Source organism: Euprymna scolopes, chromosome 39 (assembly GCF_053919585.1).
Source record: "Euprymna scolopes isolate OS-2025 chromosome 39, ASM5391958v1, whole genome shotgun sequence".
NCBI lineage: Eukaryota > Metazoa > Mollusca > Cephalopoda > Sepiida > Sepiolidae > Euprymna > Euprymna scolopes.
In genome coordinates this window covers 10,096,872-10,120,600 of record NC_136520.1, presented here as the reverse complement: position 1 = coordinate 10,120,600, position 23,729 = coordinate 10,096,872, and the positions used below count along the sequence as shown (strand labels likewise).

General features: G+C 34.4%; 1 protein-coding gene and 1 non-coding gene across 2 annotated transcripts in view; one reads left to right on the top strand and one right to left on the bottom strand.

Annotated features, from left to right (window-relative positions):
* LOC145263649 (uncharacterized) overlaps positions 1-13,941 on the top strand; it is a 78,977-nt gene extending 65,036 nt beyond the window's left edge. The window contains exons 4-7 of the mRNA XM_080120509.1: positions 1,013-1,143; positions 2,580-2,622; positions 7,200-7,407; positions 12,915-13,941. Of these exons, the coding sequence (XP_079976635.1) occupies positions 1,013-1,143; positions 2,580-2,622; positions 7,200-7,407; positions 12,915-13,621 (1,089 nt within the window). The 3' untranslated portion in view covers positions 13,622-13,941. The remainder of the gene's footprint in view (positions 1-1,012; positions 1,144-2,579; positions 2,623-7,199; positions 7,408-12,914) is intronic.
* On the bottom strand, positions 10,103-10,175 carry Trnar-acg (transfer RNA arginine (anticodon ACG)). The gene has a single exon. It is a non-coding gene; the product is annotated as a tRNA-Arg (tRNA).
* Positions 13,942-23,729: the final 9,788 nt, after the last annotated feature.

The following is a 23,729-nucleotide window of genomic DNA, read 5'->3' as shown; positions in this document are numbered from 1 at the left end:
CAACATCGTCAAGCACATCGGTAAGAGAGTTTGTTTTGTTTGTTTTTTGTGTTGTTTTTTTTGGGGGGGTCGCCTCTTTTTCCTCTGGCGCGTTACGGGTTCGAGCCTGTTTACTATTTTTTTTTTTTTTTGCGTTCGCAATTTTACTTTTCTTCTTTTTTTTTCTTTTGCTCGAGCAACACCCTTACAGACACCCCCACATTCTTTTCCGCCTTCGCGTCACGGGTTCGAGACTGCCTACCTACTAAAACTTTTTTTTTTTTTTGCTCAACGCACACCTCTAAACACCCGAGCAACGCCGGGCAACGCTAGGCAACATCGAGCAACGCCGGGCAACGCTAGGCAACGCCGGGCAACGCCGGGCAACGCCGGGCACCCAGGCTAGTACCTAATAAATATTACTGACTTTAAAGGTAATAAAAAATAACTTGGCTGCTATCAGCTAGAATCGAAACCAAAACAATTATCTGCCCAGCAACGTCCTCTCGTTTAAATCGCTAGCCCCGCTTACTATCGTTTGGACTAAACCGACAGACAGATTAAAAACTTATAAAATTAAACCACTTTGAGCTATGATGAGTTCACGCATGCGCAAAATAATAAAAATGCCGGCAAATTTAAATGAACGTTCTGCATTTCAACTTGCCGACTTTATTATGTTATTCATCCACATAAACAAAGATTTTACTCGTTATAAACCATCCTTAGTGTATGATTACTATTTTTTGTTAATTTCAGTGTTTTGTGACTAATAGTTTTATAGTTTAGCCGTTAAATATTATTACACACACACACACACACACATATCTATTGTTTTATTTATATAGATAGATAGCTAAATAGATAAGTTTTTTTCCCCCATTGACCGTTGCAAATTGAACGACCTAAAAAAAAAGTTGATCATCGCGATTGAAGTTAAAGAAATGGAGAACCTGTGCGATCTTTTCTTTTAATTTACGCATATTATATCTATTACATATGTATATTCTTGATGCACGTGACAATTTTGCAGGTGGTTGAAGCTGAAAAGGAGAAGAGAATGAGTGAAGAAGAACACAGTCGAACGGCGAAAACGTTTGCGGAATTGGAACTACAGTTGCAGATGAATGAAAAACTGTTTCCAAAAGCCATCGTAAAGGCCAGGTAATTTGAAACACGTCTGCGTTGTCAAACAATTCTCTCGCTATATCTCTTCTTAAAACTCTCTCTCTCCCTTTCTCTCTCTCTCTCTCTCTCTCTCTCTCTCTATCTATCTCTCACACACACACACACACACTTTCTCTCTATTTCTTTATTCATCTCCTCTTTTTTCTCTCCCGTTTCTCTCTCTCTCTCTCCCTCTCTCTCTCTCTCTCTCTCTCTATATATATATATATATATATATATATATATATATATAATTATTAAATTTATTTATACAAAACTTAATAAATAAATTTAATATACCTGCTCTGTTCACTCATTGACACATGTTGTTTCATTGGATGTACTTCTAGGAAACTAAACTCTGCTGGCTATATATATATATATACACATATATAAATATATATATATATATATATATATATATATATATATATAAATTAGTTTGTTTTTTTTAAAAAGAAATCCAGCAGACTGCTCAATTATAAAGAAAATCCGAAAATATGAGCGTATTTATATATATATAAATATATATATATACTTAATTTACTCATATAAATTAATATACGAAAGTATAAATTTATGCGTAAACTTTAAGTATTTACTTCAACAGTGCTCAATACGTAGGTAGAGCTAGTTACTAAGAATAAAACACTTTCTGTAAACAAATATATATGTTTGTGTGTGTGTGTGTGTGTGTCTGTGTGTATGTTTTGAAAATATATATATCAATTAAGCTACGCAAAATTTTTTACGTTGCCTTCTTCGTACTTTTTTCTTTATGATTTTACAATTCTGAAGTGAAAATATAAAAAATAAAAATGACACTACGAGAGATTTTCAGCACGTATACCATTTCCCACCAAAAAATGTTTGGCTTTTTTTTTTATTTTTACTTAATTAGTGTTTTATGTTTCTAGTAGGTAGGCATTACAGTTTCTTATTGATAACGATATTTTTAAAGTATAAATAAATAATTTGATAAACAGTGGGAGTGCTCGATTCTGCTCTTGAATCGTCCAGTAGTTTTTTTTTTGTTTTTGTTTTTTAATTCGATAATTTTTTACTCGTGCCAAATGCACCCACTTATTTTTTTAAATTATAATTTTATCAATTATAAACATTTATTGTCGTTCTGACAAATCTTGCAAAAGAACAAGCGAATTCTCCCCGTTTTTATTATTATTATTTATTTGTTATATATTTGTTTGTGACTGATTTTTTTGTTTCGTTGTCTATACTAGAAAATGTCAGATCTTGTCATCGTTTTTTATGTTTGTTTGTTTTTTTTTTCTATCATATTTTTTACTACGGAGTGAGAGAATAATCCTTTTGAGGAAATTTGATGTTTTGCGTTTTCTTTTTTGTTTTTGTTTTTTGTTTTATGCGAATTTTTCCTGTGTGTTTGTCTCATTCGAACATTTTCTTTTGAACAGAGCATACTTCGAGAAAAAAGCCGAAATGGAACAAGAATTAGAGGTACGAATTTAAAACATATACATTCATACTTAGACAATAATACAATTTAATAAATATTACGTACCTGCTAATATAAAATACTAGCAGGACCCGTTAACCGGCGTGTCTCGGTGGAATCTCATTCCCCCACCTCGCAAAAAAGTAAACCACGGTTATTGATAACCTACAGGTACTGTTTCAATCTGAAAAATAACAAATAAGGGAATGTATAAATCCGTATGCAATAATAAAATTAGAAAAATGGTCCATTAGAATAAGAATAGAAGGTATAAACAGATTTTTTTTAGAATTTAGGGATTCTCACTGAATCACATTAAACTGTTTAAATTGATAGAAACTCTCCATGTTAAGAACGGCTTTCGGAACAGACACCACCAATCTCCTTTTGGAATAGACACTCCTACATACTCATGTAAAGAACATATATCGGAGCAGAGCACCCCCCTTTTTAGTTGGGGGTGGTAGAAAAATAAATCCTCCAAATTTAACCGTAAAAATCGTAGGCAGCAGACCCACCCGCAGTTGATATGGTTAGTGACAGTGTCGATAGGAAAGAAGTGACAGAAATTAAATTACAGTGCAGAATACATGTGTTTATATCTCTAGAAGCACTTGTCTGCGCAAAATTTGAATGAGATTTTCATAATCAGTGTAGATGAAAACCTACCGAAAAATGTGGAGGTGAGCGCAATGTAAAAATTTACCCCCACTCCCCAAAAAATGTTAACTCGTGCGCGTGTAAAAGAAATGTAACTGTTTAACGTACTAGTAAATGGCAAAAGGCAAAAGTCGTAACTGTAACGAAAAATGTGGAATTGGTCGTAATCCGTGTTAATTACCCCCTCCCACTAAAAAATTGTTAAAGTGTGCGCGTGTAATTAAATGTAAACGTCAACCTTACTAGTAAAAGGCAAAAGCAAAAACTAAAAAAAAATCAAAGAGGAACATGTTTTTGTTGATTGCGCATCTTTGCCACCTCGCTATTTTTTAAATTGTTCAATTTCACCATATTAAATTGTTAGGCAGAAGCATGGAATAATTTCAAACCCTCTTCTCCTCCCCATGTTCCGAATGGCTTTCAAAATAATAACATCAGTATTTTAGCACCGAGACAGAAGAGCACAAGTACCCATGCATTTGTTTCATGACAGGTTTTTATTTGACGGAGAGAGGACGATACTGGTAAATGTCGATATCAAAATACTCTGGCAAAATCACTACGAAAAAAAATTGTCTGCGTCCATCAAACTTAAACATCGAATTGGAAACTTGAAAACAAAATGAAACGAACTTTATTTTTATCATTACCAGAGAAGATGTATTTCTCCTGTTAGTAAGAACGAATTACTAAATCATTATCTTTCTTACTAAAATGAAGCTATATATATATATATATATATATATATATATATCTAATATATATATATATACTAGCAGGTAGCCGCCGTTGCCCGGGAAATCGTTCATTTTTGTCCCCCCCCCATATATGACGTAATCTTTATGGCGTTATGTATGACGCCATAGCACATACGTACGTATACATAATAATATGACGTCATCTATGACGCCATTGTGAGCAAACAAACAGACAGGAATATGGATTTATATATGTGCATATGTGTGTGTGTGTGTGTGTGGTTGTGTGTGTGTGTGATTTTGTCTGCCTGTCTGTCTCTGTGCGAAAGGGTCTCTATCAAACTACTCTGTCAATTTTTGGTCTACGAACTAGAAACTTATAGAGAAGTTGAACGTGTGAAAAAATTCGATTTCGTTTTTAGCCAGTAAAAATAACTGCTAAGGGATCGGAGTTGAAAAAAATTAGAACATGGCAGGCGTAAGTCGACTAAACCTATTACTTCTTCTACATGCGCAAATGTACATTTATATTTTTCACAATGTTATTATTGTGATTTTGATATACCTATGGACGTTTTAGCTGCAAACATAGCAGCTGGTTGTAGCTGAGAACTTTTAATTAACCTTGAAGGGAAAAGGGGAATACGGCCATATTGTCACTGGCTTAATAACACATGTCAGTGGTTTGGTGATGAAACGACCGTTAATAAATATCTTTGGAAAACAAAACTCGAGTCGAATTTCTTTCCTTTGTTTTTTTACGAGACTTTTATACACATCGTTTGGTCAGTGTTAACATGTAACGACCACGTTACATATAACTTACGATCTTCTTCAGGTGCATATATCATTATGTTTACTATTGGGAAAAGACTACGAGATGCCTTCAATAAGTGTCCAAACTTTTTTCGTATGGACATAACGATAGTAGATACATAGATTTCCAGCTACGGTATAACTGGAAATGTTTTCTCAATCATTAAATCATTTCTCTCTGATAGGTTCATAAGAGTAGTGGTTGATGGGCAGAAATCAGAGGCCCACAGTATTAATGCTTGAGTCCCTCAGGGGTCCATCCTGGGCCCAACTCTCTTCCTGATCTACATCAATGATCTCCCAAAACACATACTTAAATCATTCGTTGACATCTATGCTGATGACACGACTATCTATGGCAACACGTCAAAGGCCGTAAATGACAAAGTTCTCTCTAATTCTCTCTCCTCTGATCTTGAGAACGTGGTACAATGGGGGAAGAAGTAGCTGGTCATTTTTAATGCATCCAAAACCAAAACTTTACATCATCTACGCTCTGATCCCCACCGGCATCAATTGAAATGGATGGCTCTCGTCTTGGAGAGGCTCCATGTTTTGACAAGCTTCTGGCTTTGACCTTTACTACTGATCTGAAATGGAACACGTACATCAAATCTATTGCCAGGGACGCTGGAAAAATGATGGGATCCTTCTACCGCTCTAGAAGATATCTCACTACTGATGCAGCTCTCTATCCATATAAAAGCCAAGTATGTCCAAGGATGGAGTACTGCTGCCACATATGGGCAGGAGCTGCTAAAAGCAGCCTATCCTGCCTTGCCGGAGTACAAAATAGACTTTGCGGTTTAGTGGGGGATGCCCTTTTCTCTTCCCTGCAGCCTCTCTCCCACAGAAGAGACGTTGCGAGCCTGTCTTCGTTATATCGTTATTTCCATGGTAGGTGCACGTTTGAACTGCAATCCCTCGCCCCCCTCCCTAATCTTTCATGAGAAACGCCCGTCTGGCTGAAACTACTGTCAATAATTTTCCCCACTCTCTATCTGTGCCTAAATCCAAACGTGGATTTCATGAACAAAGCTTCTTTCTTAGAATTGCACGCCAGTGGAACTCTCTCCCCCGCTTGCCTGTTTCCCACCTGACTACAACTTGGACGTCTTCAAGTCCAACATAAACAAACTCCTGACAAACCGCCCCCTTAAGTAAGACACTCTATCAAAACCTCCAATACTAATGATTACTACAATACTATCTCATTGATTACTGTACACGCAATAACACTTATCCCTGAGTGGCCTTCGGGCCTTCATAATTGGTGACCCCCATGTAAAAAAAAATATCTAGCCTCCTTCGAAGTAATCCTCTTCAGCTGCAATGCCCTTGTTGTACCGTCCGTTAAACTTCTAGAAGGCTCCATTAAAGTCCTCTTGTAGAAGCGGGTCAATGACCCTCGTTACAACCTCTCTCATCTCCTCAATTGTCTAATAGCAACAACCTCTAAGGTTTTCGTCAAGTATAGGGAATAACCAAAAGTCACAGGGAGCAAAGTCTGGAATATATGGCGGTTGAGGAACTCTCTTGATGCCCATCGTCAAATAGGCTGACAAAGATGGAAGACCTTGCGACAAATTTCGCGCAAATCATCCGCATCTTTAGTTTCCTGCAAATAATTTTAGGTGCAGTTCCAACATTGACATTAACTTGTGCACTTTTTGTTTCCAATGAACACACGATGGTCTCTATCCATGAAATTCTTTATTTGGCCAATCAACTCTAGTGTTCTGACTTACTTACTCCTCTCACACTTCTCCTCATCCCTCACAGACTCCCTGCCTTCCTTGAATCCCTTATACCACTTCAAACTGATGCTCGATTCATGCAAAATGGTCCACAAGCAGTCTGTAGCATTTCATGTGTTTCTGCGACACTTTTTTTAAAGTTTAAAGCAGAATTTTTATTGCATATCGTTCTTTTAATGTGTCCTCGCGTTCAGATTGTATTTTTGAAATTCACCAGCTGTGAGAATCATGGCTTTATTCCTAATTCCTGCTGTAGCTGTTCATTTGAATCTGTGACAATTAGGCTTTATTAAGGTGCATTGCGTTTTCTTTTTTGTTTTTGTTTTTGTTTTTTGAACTTGAAATTATAAAAATTGGTTAATCATCTCATGAGCTATATAACAATAGCGTACTGAATTTTTAGGAGTCAACGCCAATTTTAAATGCATGTACAAAAAAGTCTCAAAACTTATTGGAAGCACCCCGTAACTGTATACTTTCAATGGTTCCGTAGTTAAAAATAAAAATATCAAAATAAACGAGAAAAAGAAGGCAATAACATATTGAATCTATTGTTATGCAATCAACTAAACATGCAGCTCTGTACGTGTTTACATGTCAATATCATCTTTTTTTAACTTGCGGCATTTTTTTTTCTGTTCTTTTCAGGATCAAAAGCGAAACGTGATTTTTTTACAAGAAAAACTCCAGGAAGCGAAATCCAATTATTCGGGGGCCCTTAAAAACCTGGAACGTATATCGGAAGAATTGCACGAAAAACGAAAATTAAAAGCCGTCCTTCAATACCCACGGGAACCGGGCGTAGGTGCCGAAAGTGAAAACTCGAAATGTGATGCCGCTTCTGAAATGAATTTAGGTAAATATTCAGTTAATCTCCGTATTCATAAGATTGTCGTAACGAATTAATTGCAATTAACAACGACTGAGTATGTTTTGACTGGTATTTTGAAGCTGGCCACAGTGTGGTCGCGGCCAAACCTGCAGTCGAGCATGTTGACAGGTGTTACTGTAAAAATGCTATCTCTCTCTCTTCTCTCTCTCTCTCTCTCTTCATCTATCTATCTATATATCTATCTATATATATATATATATATATATATATATATATATGATGAAAATAATGGAAATAGTATTCCGACAAAATAGAGAAAAAAAAAAAGAACAAACCGTATTATGTGTTCATCTCGAGACTCATCCAGAGGAAGTCTCGAGATGAACACATAATACGGTTTGTTCTTTTTTTTTCTATATATATATATATATATATATATATATATATATATATATATATATATATATATATATATATATACAGGCTGTCCACAAAGTCTGGCTACATAATCTACATGGTGCCCACAAAGTATGGTTGCATAATCTACAAGGTGTCAATAAAGTTTGGCTGCATAATCTACATGGTGTCCACAAAGTCTGGCTGCATAATCTACAGGGTGTCCACAAAGTCTGGCAACATTAAGTAGCCAGACTTTGTGGACACCCTGTATATATATATATATATATATATATATATATATATATATATATATATATATATATATATATATATATATATAAACATTATTTAATGGTTTTTATAAAAGAAATGAAAGTTTTCAGAAGGCAGACAAATGCAGGGATCTATCAGATAGACACACACTGAATCAACTTAAGGTAAAATGAGGGACCAGCTATGCATTTTAATTTTATTGAATCAATACATATGTGTGCATATGTGTAATCACACACATACACACACACATATGCACACATACATATATATATATAATTCTACATGTAATATGTTCTTACATTCTTACTTACGTCAGGTGATCAGCATATTCGTGGTGCTATATTTCGGGAAGACTTCCTTTTGTCAGGCGTCTGTTAGACTTTCAAACATGCGTGGTGAATCATATGATAGTACATATGCACACACATTCAATTAAAGTACATATCAAGCATAACGGGTGAACCAAGTGCAAGTGAAATACAAACGATTGCACTGAAAGGGACGGCTAGAATCCTGAAAAGATATCTTGGTTGAACTCACTAAAATAAGGGTAAATGTTAGACATCTGGTTGGATGTCCCACTCCCCTAAAAGAAAAAGATGAAGACAAATGAAAAAAAAAGTCAAACTTCATGGTGGGTTCCATCATATTACCTTGTTGGTTCAGTGTCATTCCTTCCGTAACATATTTGTTTGCCTTCTATAAACCTAAAAAAAATTGTGTGTTTGTGTGTGTAGTGCATTTTTTATAAAACATTATTGGCTACACATATGCATACATGTTTCTGCTGCAACTTCTTTAGAGAATCAGCATCTTCAGGCCAGATTTTATTTCTTACGAAACCACTTTCTTACTTGGCAGAAGCAGCATCTTAACCATTACCAGCGTTACCACAAGCACAACTTTTATCATCATCAACAGTAACAACATACGTAGCTCAACCACATCGTCATCATCGCCATCAACAACCATCATCATCATCATCATTATAATTATGACCATAGTTATTATTTTTACAACTACCACCATCAACAGCAACACCAAATAGCATTATCATTATTATCACCATCATCATCGTCATCATCACCACCATTAACACAGGAACAGTATTATCATCCTTACTAGTACGACCATCATCATCATCATAATAATCATCACCACCAGCAGATACATGATCATGAGCAGTAGCACCGGCATCATCGTCATCATCATTAACACTATCACTACTACCACCCTGATAATGATGTTCATGTTCATGTTCATGTTCATGAAAACCTTCATCATTATCAACATCATCATCAACATTATCAACAAAATCATCATCATCATTAACAACATCATCATCATCATCATCATTAACAACATCATCATCAACATCATCAACAAAATCATCATCATCATTAACAACATCATCAACAAAATCATCATCATCATTAACAACATCATCATCATCATCATTAACAACATCATCATCAACATCATCAACAAAATCATCATCATCATTAACAACATCATTAACAACATCATCATTAACAACATGATCATCATCATCATCATCATTAACAACATCATTAACAACATCATCAACAAAATCATCATCATCATTAACAACATCATCAACAAAATCATCATCATCATTAACAACATCATCATCATCATCATTAACAACATCATCATCAACATCATCAACAAAATCATCATCATCATTAACAACATCATCATCATCATTAACAACATCATCATCAACATCATCAACAAAATCATCATCATCATTAACAACATCATCATCATCATCATTAACAACATCATCATCAACATCATCAACAAAATCATCATCATCATTGACAACATCATCAACAAAATCATCATCATCATCATCATTAACAACATCATCATACTCAACATCATCATCATCAACAAAATCATCATCAACAACATCATCATCATCATCAAAATTATCATCAATAACATAAGCAACAACATCGTCTAACTAAGGATAAGGATAATGAGTAAACATTCGATAAAATGATGGTTAAAATTATTACGAACTTGCCAGGATTCGAACCTGAAATCTTCTGATCCGTAGTCAGATGCGTTATCCATTGCGCCACAAGTCCTGTCCGAAAGATGTTATTGCGACTGTGTACAGATAGTGCTAAATTCCGTTGACATGGGCAGGTAACTTTTTCGACTATTGCACGAAACGGCACAAAAACCCTTATTTCGGACTGTTTGTGTGACTCAGCGTTGTTCGTTACGAACCATATATATATAAGGTCAATCTAAGGACTCACACCTTTAAGGGAAAATAAATTTATCAATTCGGTGCATCCGTTCGAAAGTTTTATTGGTGTATATATATATATATATATATATATATATATATATATATATATATATATATATATACACACATAAATAAATAAACACTTACAAGTTTATTAATAGTATATATATATATATATATAACATTTTCAACCATTCATAAACTATATTTAACATCCCAATGAATGCATTGACGAAGATACTTACGGGCTTTAAAGGCGGACGATTAATATATATATCTGTCTTACTTTAAAAAATGCTAGTTTTATTTTTAGTGTCTTTAAACCCCCACCCACTCTTTTTGCTGATGAGGAGATTTGTTTTATAAAATCAAATGATAAAATTATTGTCCAAGACTTATTGTTTGTCTCAATAAAAGGATCGTTTCTGAAACGATCGTACAATTGTTTGTTCTTCCTTATAGAAAGGATTCTTAATTTTTAATTTTAATTAAAAATTATCAATCATTTTACTCAATATTAAAATAGATAGGATATGCCTATCGAACTTATTATATATCTACATTACAACAAACGATGTTTTCTTTTAATTGTATTAATGAATTTACTAATACATTAAAATTAACTCTGCTCTTTAGACTGTTGTTCGAATCCCCTTAAATTTATATATATATATATATATATATACATACATATATATATATATATATATATATATTTAAATAAGGGGGTAGTCACCAACGATGTGTATTTTTTAACATTATTTTATTATTCCGTGTCTTGGTTTTTCATTGAGAATTATGTTTGGATCACTGTAATAATGTTTTTAAATCATTGAAATCGTTTTTACGCGTTTCAGACGTTCTGTGAAGCGTCCTCGTCAGGAATTATTTTCAAATGTGTTGCAGATGTAAAAATGGCATTTTCGTAGTTAAGTAGAAGTGTTTCCAAGGGGTGGAGGCGTGAAATTGTCTATTATTCATTATTATATATATATATATATATATATATATATATATATATATATATATATATATATATATATATATTATATATATACGAGCAAATAGTTAATAAAACATGTTAAAAAACACTTTGAAAAAGAGTTAAAAACATATTTAATCTGAAAAGGAAACACTAGATAAGTGGATAGTCCTTAATCCGCGGAGTTTCAAAGAAATACTTTCCTTCTCATCAGAGGGTAGGAATTAGCAAAATGCAGCATCGGATTTTGCATGAAAAAGTATTTGATGAAACAACAAGTAAGTCAAAGATTAAAAAAAGTGAAGCAGAGGGAATATCGGTGAAGAAAAAGGTGATTAGACGTGAATGGATAGTCTGGTGGAAGATAAATAATCCAGTGACGGTAAAATCCAAATATATAGCTTCAAGAAAGGTAATTGAATTTCCATTTGCACAAGTAAAATCCAAGGAAATCCCGTACTTGGAAGATGGTCCAAAATAATCCAAAGGCAGAAATCCATGGAATAATTCACAAAAATGTGTACAAGGGAAAAAGGGGGAAAATTCCAATAATATTAATAAAAGAAAAATAAGATATGATTTTCACTCTACTGCCGAGACATAAATATAAATAAGATATATATATATATATATATATATATATATATATATATATATATATATATATATATATATATATATATATATATATATAACGGTTGAATTTAGAAACGACGTTTTCGTTCTTTTTCGAACAAGAAATAGCCGTTGAATTACAAATGAGCATCATAGCGTTTCTCCTCATAACGTCTTATATCCTTTGAATTCTTATTCTCTCTTAGAATAAATAATATCGTTAGAATTCAAAAAGTTGGACAGTTAGAGACGCGTTTCTCATTTTTATTCACTGTTTAATTTTTAATTTTTCGTTTGTATGCGTATATGTGCTGTGTGCATGTGTGTATGTGCGGACTTATATGTGTATATATTTAAGACTGACGTGGCACCTTCTCATTGGCTATACATTCTTCTCCTCCTCCTTCTTCTCCTCCTCCTCCTTCTTCTCCTCCTCCTCCTTCTTCTTCTCCTCCTCCTCTACCTTCCTTCCTTTTCCATTCCCCTTTTTCCCCGTACATGCTCATACTTTCATTTCACCAATGAAGACTGAAGGATCGGTCGAAAAGTTTTTTAAATTTTTTTTCTAAATATTATTTTGTATTCCTGCACGTCACCAATTGAAAACGAATAAAGAAAAGTTATAAGCTTTTATACTTTTCGTATTCTTTTTTATACATTTCCATTCATATATATATATATATATATATATATATATATTCTTGGAAGTTTTTGATCTTTAAAATTTATTTTTATCGTTCACTCACCTACAATCACTGCATCAACTTGCTCTCTCGAATTCACTATAGTACCAGTAATAATTTATTTTTAAGGGATCATCAGTTGTTTACCATGAAACATTAATCGATCTATATACTAATAACATCCTATGATCATTTCCCGCGTTTCTGTGTGTAAGTCCCAGTATTCAAATCCATCTATATCAGAGGTATGACTGCCCCTTTCTGATGCTAATCGATTTTATATTTTCAGGTTCATTAAATTTATCTTCTCTTTCCACTGAGAGCGAAGGAGAATATTCCTCCGAGACGAGCAGCCTAGACGAAATATTCAACAGCGAAACCCAAGATACAGACCTCCAAGAAACCGTGGACGAAAAGAGGCCGGAAAACTTCCGTGACTTGGCCGATTACATGCACTCCTCCCCGATGCTCTCTCCAGATTCGCCGTTTCCATTGATACCACCAGCACCACCAACGACGCCAAGCTCTCCTACGGACTCTATAATGTCGCCACCGTTTTCCGAGTCCACATCAACTCAGTCTAAGACGTTTTTGCCTTTTTCACCCTCATCATCTTCCACATCATTTCTATCTTGTACATCCGGGTCGTTGACTTCTATGACGTCGACCATCTCGAAGAGTTTCAGTTCCATATCACTGAATCAAAGTTCTACGTCACCTTCCCCATCGGGACCGGCTTCGCCAGATGGAGAGTCATCATCGGAGGACCATGTTCCGCCACCATTGGAAAAGCGGTCCGTGGAGGGCGCTCTAAGTGAAGACGATATTCCTGTGTCGGAACGGCAACCGGAAACGAACGCAGTGAAACCGGAACGTGAGAAAGTCCCGATAAAGATTTTTACCGCTTTTCGCCAGAGATTTCTGAGTAAGCCGATCGTGCGGGCGGGTGCGAAGGTTGAACGGCAGGATACGTCGGAAGATGAGATAAGCCTTTGATCTCACTTTGAAGGGTCCGAATGCAAAACGCGATAAATCCACTTTTTTTTTTAATTCCAAATGAAAAATATCAGTTCTAGAGAAACTGTGTAAATATAACTAAAAATAAACAAATAAATAAGGCGCTCATCCATGACAAACACACAACAATAAAGAAAAATATGCACGATGGACGTATCCGAGACAGAAAGAAAATACTATACTCTAAAAATCAGGTAAATTGGTCAAGTAACTTTATTTTTATAAAGAAAATCATTATCAGCGAATTTGAGTTTTTTTTTTTTTTTCACGTTGATCTTGTTTCAATTTTAATGTCTCCCTCCCCATGTTAAAATGGCTGTCTAACGTCTCGATTTGTTTGTTATCGCCGTTGTTTTTTAGATTGTTTTCAATATGGCGTCGCGAGATCGTCGCGAGATCATCGCGAGATCGTCGCGAGATTTTGATCGTAGTTTAAGTCATAAAATTTGACTTTCTTTATAAAAATAAAACTGCTTGATAAGTTTAAGGATTTTTTGAATGTGATTATGTCGTTTCGTCACAGGTACGGACATCATACAGCTTTTATTTATTTATGTTTTTATAGGTGGGACTCTGAACAAATAATAATAATGATGACACTGAGATAAGATTTGTCATAAGATGATACTGAGATAAGATATATCAGACGGAGTTATGCAATGTCATGACTGGTTTCTCTGCAGCCTTTCTTACCGGTACGCTGCTAGACTCTCTCCACAGTATCGTTAAAATCATGATGTGTGCTCGACAAATCTCTAATCCCCGTTCCCTGTAAAAGAATCACGGCAAGACCCTCTCTGCTCCTAAAGAACAAAACAAAAACAAACTGATCAATTTACGTTGTTTTGGATTTGATCACAGATGCTTACATCAAACAAATTTTTCTTTATCTTTGTTTTTATGGTGGGGAATTCTGAACAAATAACAAAAAAAGTAATGCTCAGATGAGACTTTGACGCATCGTTCTGTTATCAAACGGAGTTATGCAACTTCACAACCAACGTATGTTTTTGTTCTGATGATGATTTTCTTAACTTAAATGTAAATAAAAAAATGGACAAATTACGCATTTCTGTATTTCTTGCCTTTTGTTTGGGAGTATCTACTTGAGAGTAGAAGTTTGTTCGGAATAAATATAATAATTTTTGAACTGGGGTGGAATAAGCGAGAACTTCTTTCCATTCGTTGTGATCCTTCTTATTCGTATGCTGCCGTATCTTTATAGTCATGGTGTGTGCTCGGCTAAGCTCTAATCCATGCCCGCTGTAAAAGACTCACAGCAAGAACTTACCGCTCTCTGTCCCAAAAACCAAAGATAAACAGAACTTCCATGAACGTAGATTGTTTCCCAGAACTCCTCATCTATAGAATAAGGTGCCAGAAATCTGCTTCGTAACTCATACCGTTGGGCTGCTTTCCAGTTGACTACAATAAGGGAAGGATCACGTGATGTATACTAACAGTCTTAGGTAAAAATGGTTCTGTAAGAAAGACTGGATTCGAACTTGGTATATCGAATTTGCCAGTCCATGTCAATAGAACAAGGTGCCAGAAATCTGCTTCGTAACTCATACCGTTTGGCTGCTTTCCAGATGACTACAATATAGTTGGATTTCGCTGCAAGTAATTTAATATGTCTCACGAAAAAAAGAAATTATTATTTAATTTGCCAATATACACATGATCACTCTGATGAAAAATGTATTATAATAAAAGAGACACGTGCCTATTTGTCGCTCTCATCAAACCTTGGAATTGTACGAACTGTGCATATTGTATATATGATAAATAATCTGATTTTTTTTTATAAATACATTCATTGGTTGTGAATCAAATGATTCTATTGAATAATCGGTTACCTGATATCTTACTAGAAAGATACCCGGGAAGAACCACGTAACGTATACTAGATAAAAATGGTTTTGTAACAAAGACTGTATTCGAACTTGGTATATCAAATTTGCCAGTCCATGTCGTTTTCAATTTAGCCACAGTTACCCTCTCACTAATAGCATTAACGAACTGAATTACATATCAAATGAATTTCCTCCCAAGATCGAAAATAATCTGAGTGACACCCACATATATGTTCATGATGTTGTCTCACTCCTCAAGAACCTTGATGCCCGCAAAGCAACTGGTCCTGACTATATTCCAGTCGTAGTACTCAAAACGCTGCAACCGGAACTAGCACCTATTCTTGCAAAGCGATTTAATCGATGCCTAAAAGGAGAAACGTTTCTGAACACATTGGCAAACCTCATTAGTTTTACAAATATTTTCAAATACTAGAGATTAGTGTTCTGCACCTCAGTACAGGTCAATTAGTTTTCTGTGTGTTTTGCGTGGGTTGCTTGAATCTGTGTAAAATAAAGAAATTGTCAACCACCTCAACAAAAACAACTAACTCGATGACATTCTATTTGGTTTCCCTAAACTTTGAGAAAATGTGGACACACAGAGTTGTATAAATCTAATATATAAACGGCTATATGTCTGTCTATCGATCTGTTTGTCGTGACGTTTTGCTGTTGCGCCCATCGCCAAACTGGAAGTCGCGAAGGTTTAAATTAAGGCTAGTCAATCGACAAGAGTGGATGGCTTTCTAAAATATCGGCGAAAAAAGCGGCTCCTCCTGTAAAAAGGTGCCCACTGAGGCTGAAGAAATGAATGTTTTTGGCCCAGTTTTCGATATTTATCGTCCGGAGGGTTGAGTTTCAAAACGATACCAATTTCGTGAAAATCCGTTGCCTCTGTCGAAAGTTTTAAGCAGACATACATACATGCATACATGTATACATTTAAACAGACAGGTGAGATTTATATTATGGACTAACGGGGGTACCCGGCGTTACCCGTGTGTGTGTGTGTGTGTGTGTGTGTGTGTGTGTGTGTGTGTGTGTGTGTGTGTGTGTGTGTGTGTGTGTGTGTAGGGATGGGGGTAAAGAACTGCTTTAAAAAATTGGAAAAACAAACCCACTCCCCCCCAAAAAAGGACGGCGTCGCCCGGGTGTTTGGAGGTGTGTAACATTTTAAAAAATCGGAAAAAAACAAATAAAACAGCGAACGGACGTAAAACTTTTTTAAAACAATCGGATAAACAAAAATCCAAAAAAAGGAAAAAAAAAAACAGCGAAAAAAAAAAGTGGTATAAATATCCTCGTTTCAATATTAAATGTTTAAAAATCGAGAAAAAAACGTCTATCTGATAACTGGGATTGAACATGAAATCTGTCGATAACGACGCTGTCACTTAACCCATCTCGCTATAGACACGTGGATGAAAGTACGTCGGTTTTTATAACATTTAAAACAAATTCAATGTACAACGTTTTTAGCGCGTATTGCGTAAAGCCATCTTGTCATGAAGATACCATTTCCCAACCCTCCCTTTAAAAAAGAGAGCCGTTAAGGATGAAGGAATGAACGTTTTTGCCCAATTTTTCGATATTTGTCGTCCAAGATGTCGAACTTCAAAATGATCCCGAACTCGTGAAAATCCATCGCCTCTGTCGAAAGTTTTTGCGAGACATACAAACACACACACATTTTCACGCTTTTATATATATAGACTAGCGGGTGTTTGCAGGTGTGTGTGTTGGGGGGTGATCAAAACAAACCTGTTTAAAAAAAACGTTGGCCAGGTGTTTGGAGGTGTAAAAGAAGAAAAAAGTTTTAGTAGGAAAGTAGGCTTGAACTCCAAACCTTTGATGTGGAGATGGAAACGAAATGGAAAAAAACCTTCGGACCTAGCCATCTCGGTCACGGAAGAGGAGGAAACGTTTATAAAATGAAATTAACAGCTTCTCGCACCTTTAGTCGTGTGATGTTTGACCTTGAAACATGACGCGGCTGCAAGCCAGTTTTCGCTTGTTTTATACTGAAAAGCGAAAAATACATGGGACGCTCTAAAAATCTGGAAAAAATAACACGTGAAAGACAGGAAAATTAAATAGACAGGCGACTCCCGTTCATAACTCATATATATTATCATTTAGAAGTGATATAAAAAGTTTTAAGAATGAGTGAGCCGACCGAAAAGTCCAGCGAAAAAAGCCTTTTACAGATATACACAAAAAGCGAACACATACATACATACATACATACATTTTCGCTTTTATATATACATATATATACAGACTAGCAGGGACCCCGGCGTTGCCCGAGTGTTTGGAGGTGTGTGGGTGCTCGGGCGGGGGTGGGGTGTTAATCAAAGCATAAGAATAAGCGAAGTAAAAAAAAGAAAAAAGAAAACAGAAAAACAAACGATAAAACTTGTTTAAAAGATCTGAAAAATAAAGCGGGGGTACCCGGACGGTTGGGGGGTAATCAAAACATAAGAATAAGCGAAGTAAATATTTTTAAATATTAAATAAAAGTTAAAAATCGAAAAAAAAAAAGCTAACGTAAAACAAACGAACGATGGTAAATGTAAAAATCGGAAAAACAAAAACAAAAAGAAAACAGAAAAACGAAAAACCTGACAAATAAGAACCAAAAAAACACGTGTTAATGAAAACTTAAGTAAAAAAAACGTTAAAAAATCTGAAAACACGTGGAAAATGGCTTAAATAACCCTGCTTCAATATTAAAATTTAAAAAAATCGAAAAAAAAAGAAATCTCACACCACGATTCGAACCCGAAATGTTTAGATGATGACACAACACTCTAACCAACTGAGCTAACCCGACGTACACTAAATTGTGTTAGTTCTTTAAATATTTAAACTAAATCAGGTTAAGACGTCGTCTGACGCATTCGTAGAACCGATCTCGTCATGAGAGGACGGTTTTTGCTGATCCCCCCTGTAGAAAAGTGCTGATTTCAGGGTGAAAAAAATTAACGTTTTTGGCCAGTTTTTCGATATTTGTCGGGCGAAGGATGGGGCTTTCATATGAGACCAAACTTTTGAATTTTTGTTCTGTCTGTCGAAAGTTTTTAGCAGACACACAAACAAACATACATACATACATACATACATTTTCGCTTTTATATATATAGATGGCGGTCCTTATCCATGAAATGCTTTTTTTTTTTGGCCAATCAACTCTGGTGTTCTGGCTTCCCTACACCTCATATTATCCCTCACAAACTTCCTGCTTTCCTTCAATCTCTTATGCCACTTAAAAACGATGGTTCATTCATCCAATATGGTCTAAAAGCAGTCTGAAGCGTTTCATACGATTATGTTGCATTTTTTCCAAGTTTATAACGGAATTTTATTGTATATCGTTCTTATACAGTATGCTCACGTTCAGATTGCATTTTTTAAATTCCTACTCTAGCGTTTATTTGAACCTAAAATCATACAAATTGGTCAATCATCTCATCAGATATATAGTAATAACATACTGAATTTACCAGAATCTTCGTCAATTTTAAATGTCTGTACCAAGTACCGGGAAACTTATATTAAGGCATCTCGTATATTGACATCCAATAATTATCGATGGATATACCTATATAATTATAAAACTCAAAATCAGCTTGCTTGCTTGGGAGTTTAGACCGTCCATCCGGTTTGTGACTTCCGGTTTCAAAAAATTCCTCAACTTACCTTTTTTATGGCCATCCTGTCTTAAGTCCGATATTAAAAGCCACTGCTGCTATTCAAAACACACATAAGGCCAACAATATTTTTTGTTTTAACTTTTTAACGTGTTTTCCTTACAAATAAATGTAAATTAATCCTGTTGAGTTAAAAAAAACGTATTTAAATATGAATATACAATATATAACTATAATCATATTTATTACAATATTTAATATTTTCAGCAGCGCTCCTGTGAATTCTGTGGTTTTTCATTTTTTTTTTGGAGGGGGGGGGGGTTACAGGCCTTAAAAAATATTTTTTCTTCAAGAAAGAGTGGAGGTAGAAATTTGATTGTAGTAGAGCTTTTAGTAGGGGTTCTTTAATTTTAATTAGTGCTTGCAGTGGTGCTCTGGAGGCTTCCTGAGTTTTATTTTTTTCATTCATCACTTAAAGAAATGTTTTCTCAATATAATAAAAGACAATATAGTTTCAAAATTACTTTTTTATTTGGAACACTTTTCATCTTACCCTTTAAGGGCCAACTGGTAGACTAGTATATATATATATATATATATATATATATATATATATATATATATATATGCAAAAATAATTAAGCCACCCTCTCTTTGGTTAGAACATTGTCATAAATAATCCCATCTGCTACTTAATTGACTGTATAGGCTCGCTCTATATTTGTAAATAAAAAGACAAGCGGCTTGAGCACTATAAAACGACGAAAAGGACGAATGTTTGTATATATATATATATATATATATAAGTATTAAAAAAGTCTTATACTTATATATATATAAGTATTATATATTATATATATAATACTTATATATATATATATAAGTACCACTTATATATATAAGTATTATATATGTATGTATTATATATATAAGTATTAAAAAAGTCTTATACTTATATATATAAGTATTATATATTATATATATAATACTTATATATATAAGTACTACTTATATATATAAGTATTATATATATATATATGTATTATATATATATAAGTATTAAAAAAAGTCTTATACTTATATATATATATATATATATATATATATATATATATATATATATATATATATATATATAAGTATTAAAAAAGTCAGAGTAAAGTTTCATTAACAAAAACTATGTTAGATACTTTTTAGGTCGTGCGATGATGGATATGCTGCCTGATGTTTCGAGAAAAGGTTACGCATGCTCTTAGCAAACAGGGACGTTATTAAATCACGCAGTCAGTGGATATCAGTGATGTAAGAATTAAATAATTGACCGTTTTGTATGATTGCCGGAAAGATTCCGTTCGCTTAATCATTCTCTTCCCATAATTTTCATTTCAGAAACGATTACGAAACACCGAGATAAATAAAAGTTAAAATATATAGTTCGTAAGAGCGCACTTACTCTATCTATCGATTTATATATATATAAAAAATAAAAAAATAAATAAAATAAACAATAAAAAAGTAGACACCATGACAGAAATAAAACCAACACTAGCAGAAATAATAATAATAATAATAATAATAATAATAATAATAATAATAATAATAATAATAATAATAATAATAACAAACTAACCCCGGACAAGAACAACCATACCATAAATAAAAATACTAATAACGAACAAGATAAATGCAATTGTAGACACCGCACACTTTGCCCAGTCCAAAATAAATGTCTAACAAAAAGTGTAGTTTATCAAGCAACAATATTTGCGAAAGAAAACCCGAATAACAAGAAATATTACATAGGCATGACTTCCCTAGATTTCAAAACCCGATACCTGACCACAAAAGTATATTCAAAAATAAAAAAAACACCGTATTAGAACAACACTAGCGAATAAATACTGGGAACTCAAAGAAAGCGGACATTCGCCGGTAGTCGAATGGAAAATAATGAGACAAGCTACCACGTGCAGACATTTAGACAACCCATGTAAACTATGCCTCCATGAAAAATTTGCTATCCTGTACTTTTAAGAACCTCAAAATCTATTAAACTGTAGACGAGAAATAGCAAACAACTGTGTTCACAAAATAAAACTTACTCTAGGATAGCGATACAAAATAGATTTAAAACTAACAATAACAATAGAAAACAAATAAATAAACTAAATAAACATGAATATACATAAACGATCACACATATATGTATATATATATGCATATATGTGTGCATGTATGTGTGTACACATAGGTATATTTATATATAAAAAAGGAAGGAAAAGATATACCTTAAACCACTAACCTAGTTCTAAAACAGATCCTTTGTTCGATAAAATGCATGCCCATTGGCTGATAAGAGGGGGCGCGATGGATACTAGAAAGCTGATTGGCTAACTAGAAATCCTCAACATATATAAAAACAAGAAGCAACCACAGAATTCGCGCATAAGCCTGACGAATCCTATAGTGGATGAAACACAGAATATTTAGTGTAGCCTAATCGCCATATATATTTTATAAATCACTATATATATATATATATATATATATATATATATATATATATATGTGTGTGTGTGTGTGTGTGTGTGTGTGTGTGTGTGCGCGCGCGCTGTACGTGCTCTCCGTTTATCTCGGCATTGTTTCCAATCGTCTAGCATTCCTCCTTGCCCATGGACTCAAATAGTGCCGATTCATGAGAGGGGTGATTGGGAATTGTGCAACCCTTGCAGCACGATTACACGCGCAGCTACTCTAATAGGGGGGGGGGTATCAATTGTCTCTTGAGATTGGACGGAGGCATCAGATATACTCACTGTCGATCAATCTATCTATTTATATATCCATTTAAGATGACAATAAATGAAAGCATATTTCAACGAGATGAAAATGGAAAAAAGACAACTACAATACATTCATCAACGTTTCGTCTTCATTTCAAGACTTTTCAAGGATGATAAAATTGAAGAAATAAAATACTAGTACAATATTTCAAGTATATATATATATATATATATATATATATATATATATATATATATAGAGAGAGAGAGAGAGAGAGAGAGAGAGAGAGAGATCAATGAACCTACAGCTGATTTTTTATACCGGGTCTTTCCGCTTGTGCGGTAATAAAACTTCTCAACAACAATATATTCATCAACGTTTCGTCTTTATTTCAAGACCTTTCAAGGATAAAATTGAAGAAATAAAATACTAATACAATATTTCAAGTATATATATATATATATATATATATATATATATAGAGAGAGAGAGAGAGAGAGAGAGAGGGGGGGAGAGATATCAATGAACCTACAGCTGATTTTATATACCGGGACTTTCCGCTTGTGCGGTAATAAAACTTCTCAAATGCACTTTTGATGTAAGGCTGCATAAGGTGTTAACTTAATCAAAATCTCCCGTTTCTTCTTTCATCGAATTGTTTCGATTATCGAGTATCGATACTTATCATAGACATTCTGATACAGGACATATCTAAGAAGACCGCAATGCACATAAAGTATATTTGTGTGAATTTTTTAAAAATCGACCGGGCTGTTTTCGAATCCATAGGGAATGAATGCACAAACATACATCATACACACACAGACAAAGTTCCTTTTATAAAATAGTAGAGATATTTGAGGTTAATACTGAAATGAAACAAAGAATAACCCACGGGCCTTTTTTCAGCCCAGAAATCCTCTGCAAGTATCTACTTCCGATATGCCAATGGTTTGAGTGAGTGATTATACGTCACTGTCGCAGTGAAACAAAGTGTGGATGCACGTATGGCAGCAGCAAGTGTATAACAGGTAGCGTATGCAAATGGTGTAGCCATGTACGAGGTGACGTCACGGCAAAGTATTAGGTTGATTCATTTTCTCACATATGTTACTTTTATATATACTTTCTGAATGAACTCATTGATATATATATAGCCATGTTATATATCATTTTGAAGTTCTTCGCTCTATCGAAACGTGTTATTCGTTACCGTTCTCAATCTCTATATTTATTTTTTGCAGGCTTTTCGACAGCATGGACAAAATTCAAATCCGCGCGACTTTCTTGTTCCATTTCAAGCTCGTGATATCAATGATGCGTTTGGAGGTGTATGTTGAGCAAAAAAATGTGGTAGTAGGAAAAAAATGTGGTAGTAGGAAGACCGGCTCAAACCCATACCGCGAAGGAAGAAAAGAACGGGAAAAAACCTGACGTCTTTGCTGTTACGAACACCGCCAAACCTGAAGTGACGTAGGTTTTAATTAAGACTAAACAATCGAAAGTAGAGGCTGACTTTCGAAAATATCGGCGAAAAAAGCGCTTCCCCTGTAGAAAAGTGCCTAGTTGAAGGTGAAGATATTAATGTTTTTAGCCAATTTGTCGATATTTGTCGTATGAAAGGTCGAACTTAAAAACGATACTGATCATGTAAAAATCCGTCGCCTCTGTCGAAAGTGTTAGGCAGACATGCAAACAGACATATATACATTTATATATTGGTAACTGAAATTCTCGGCTCAAATCGATTAAAAAGCTTGCCCTATCTCTGAATACCTTTTATGTAAAATTTCA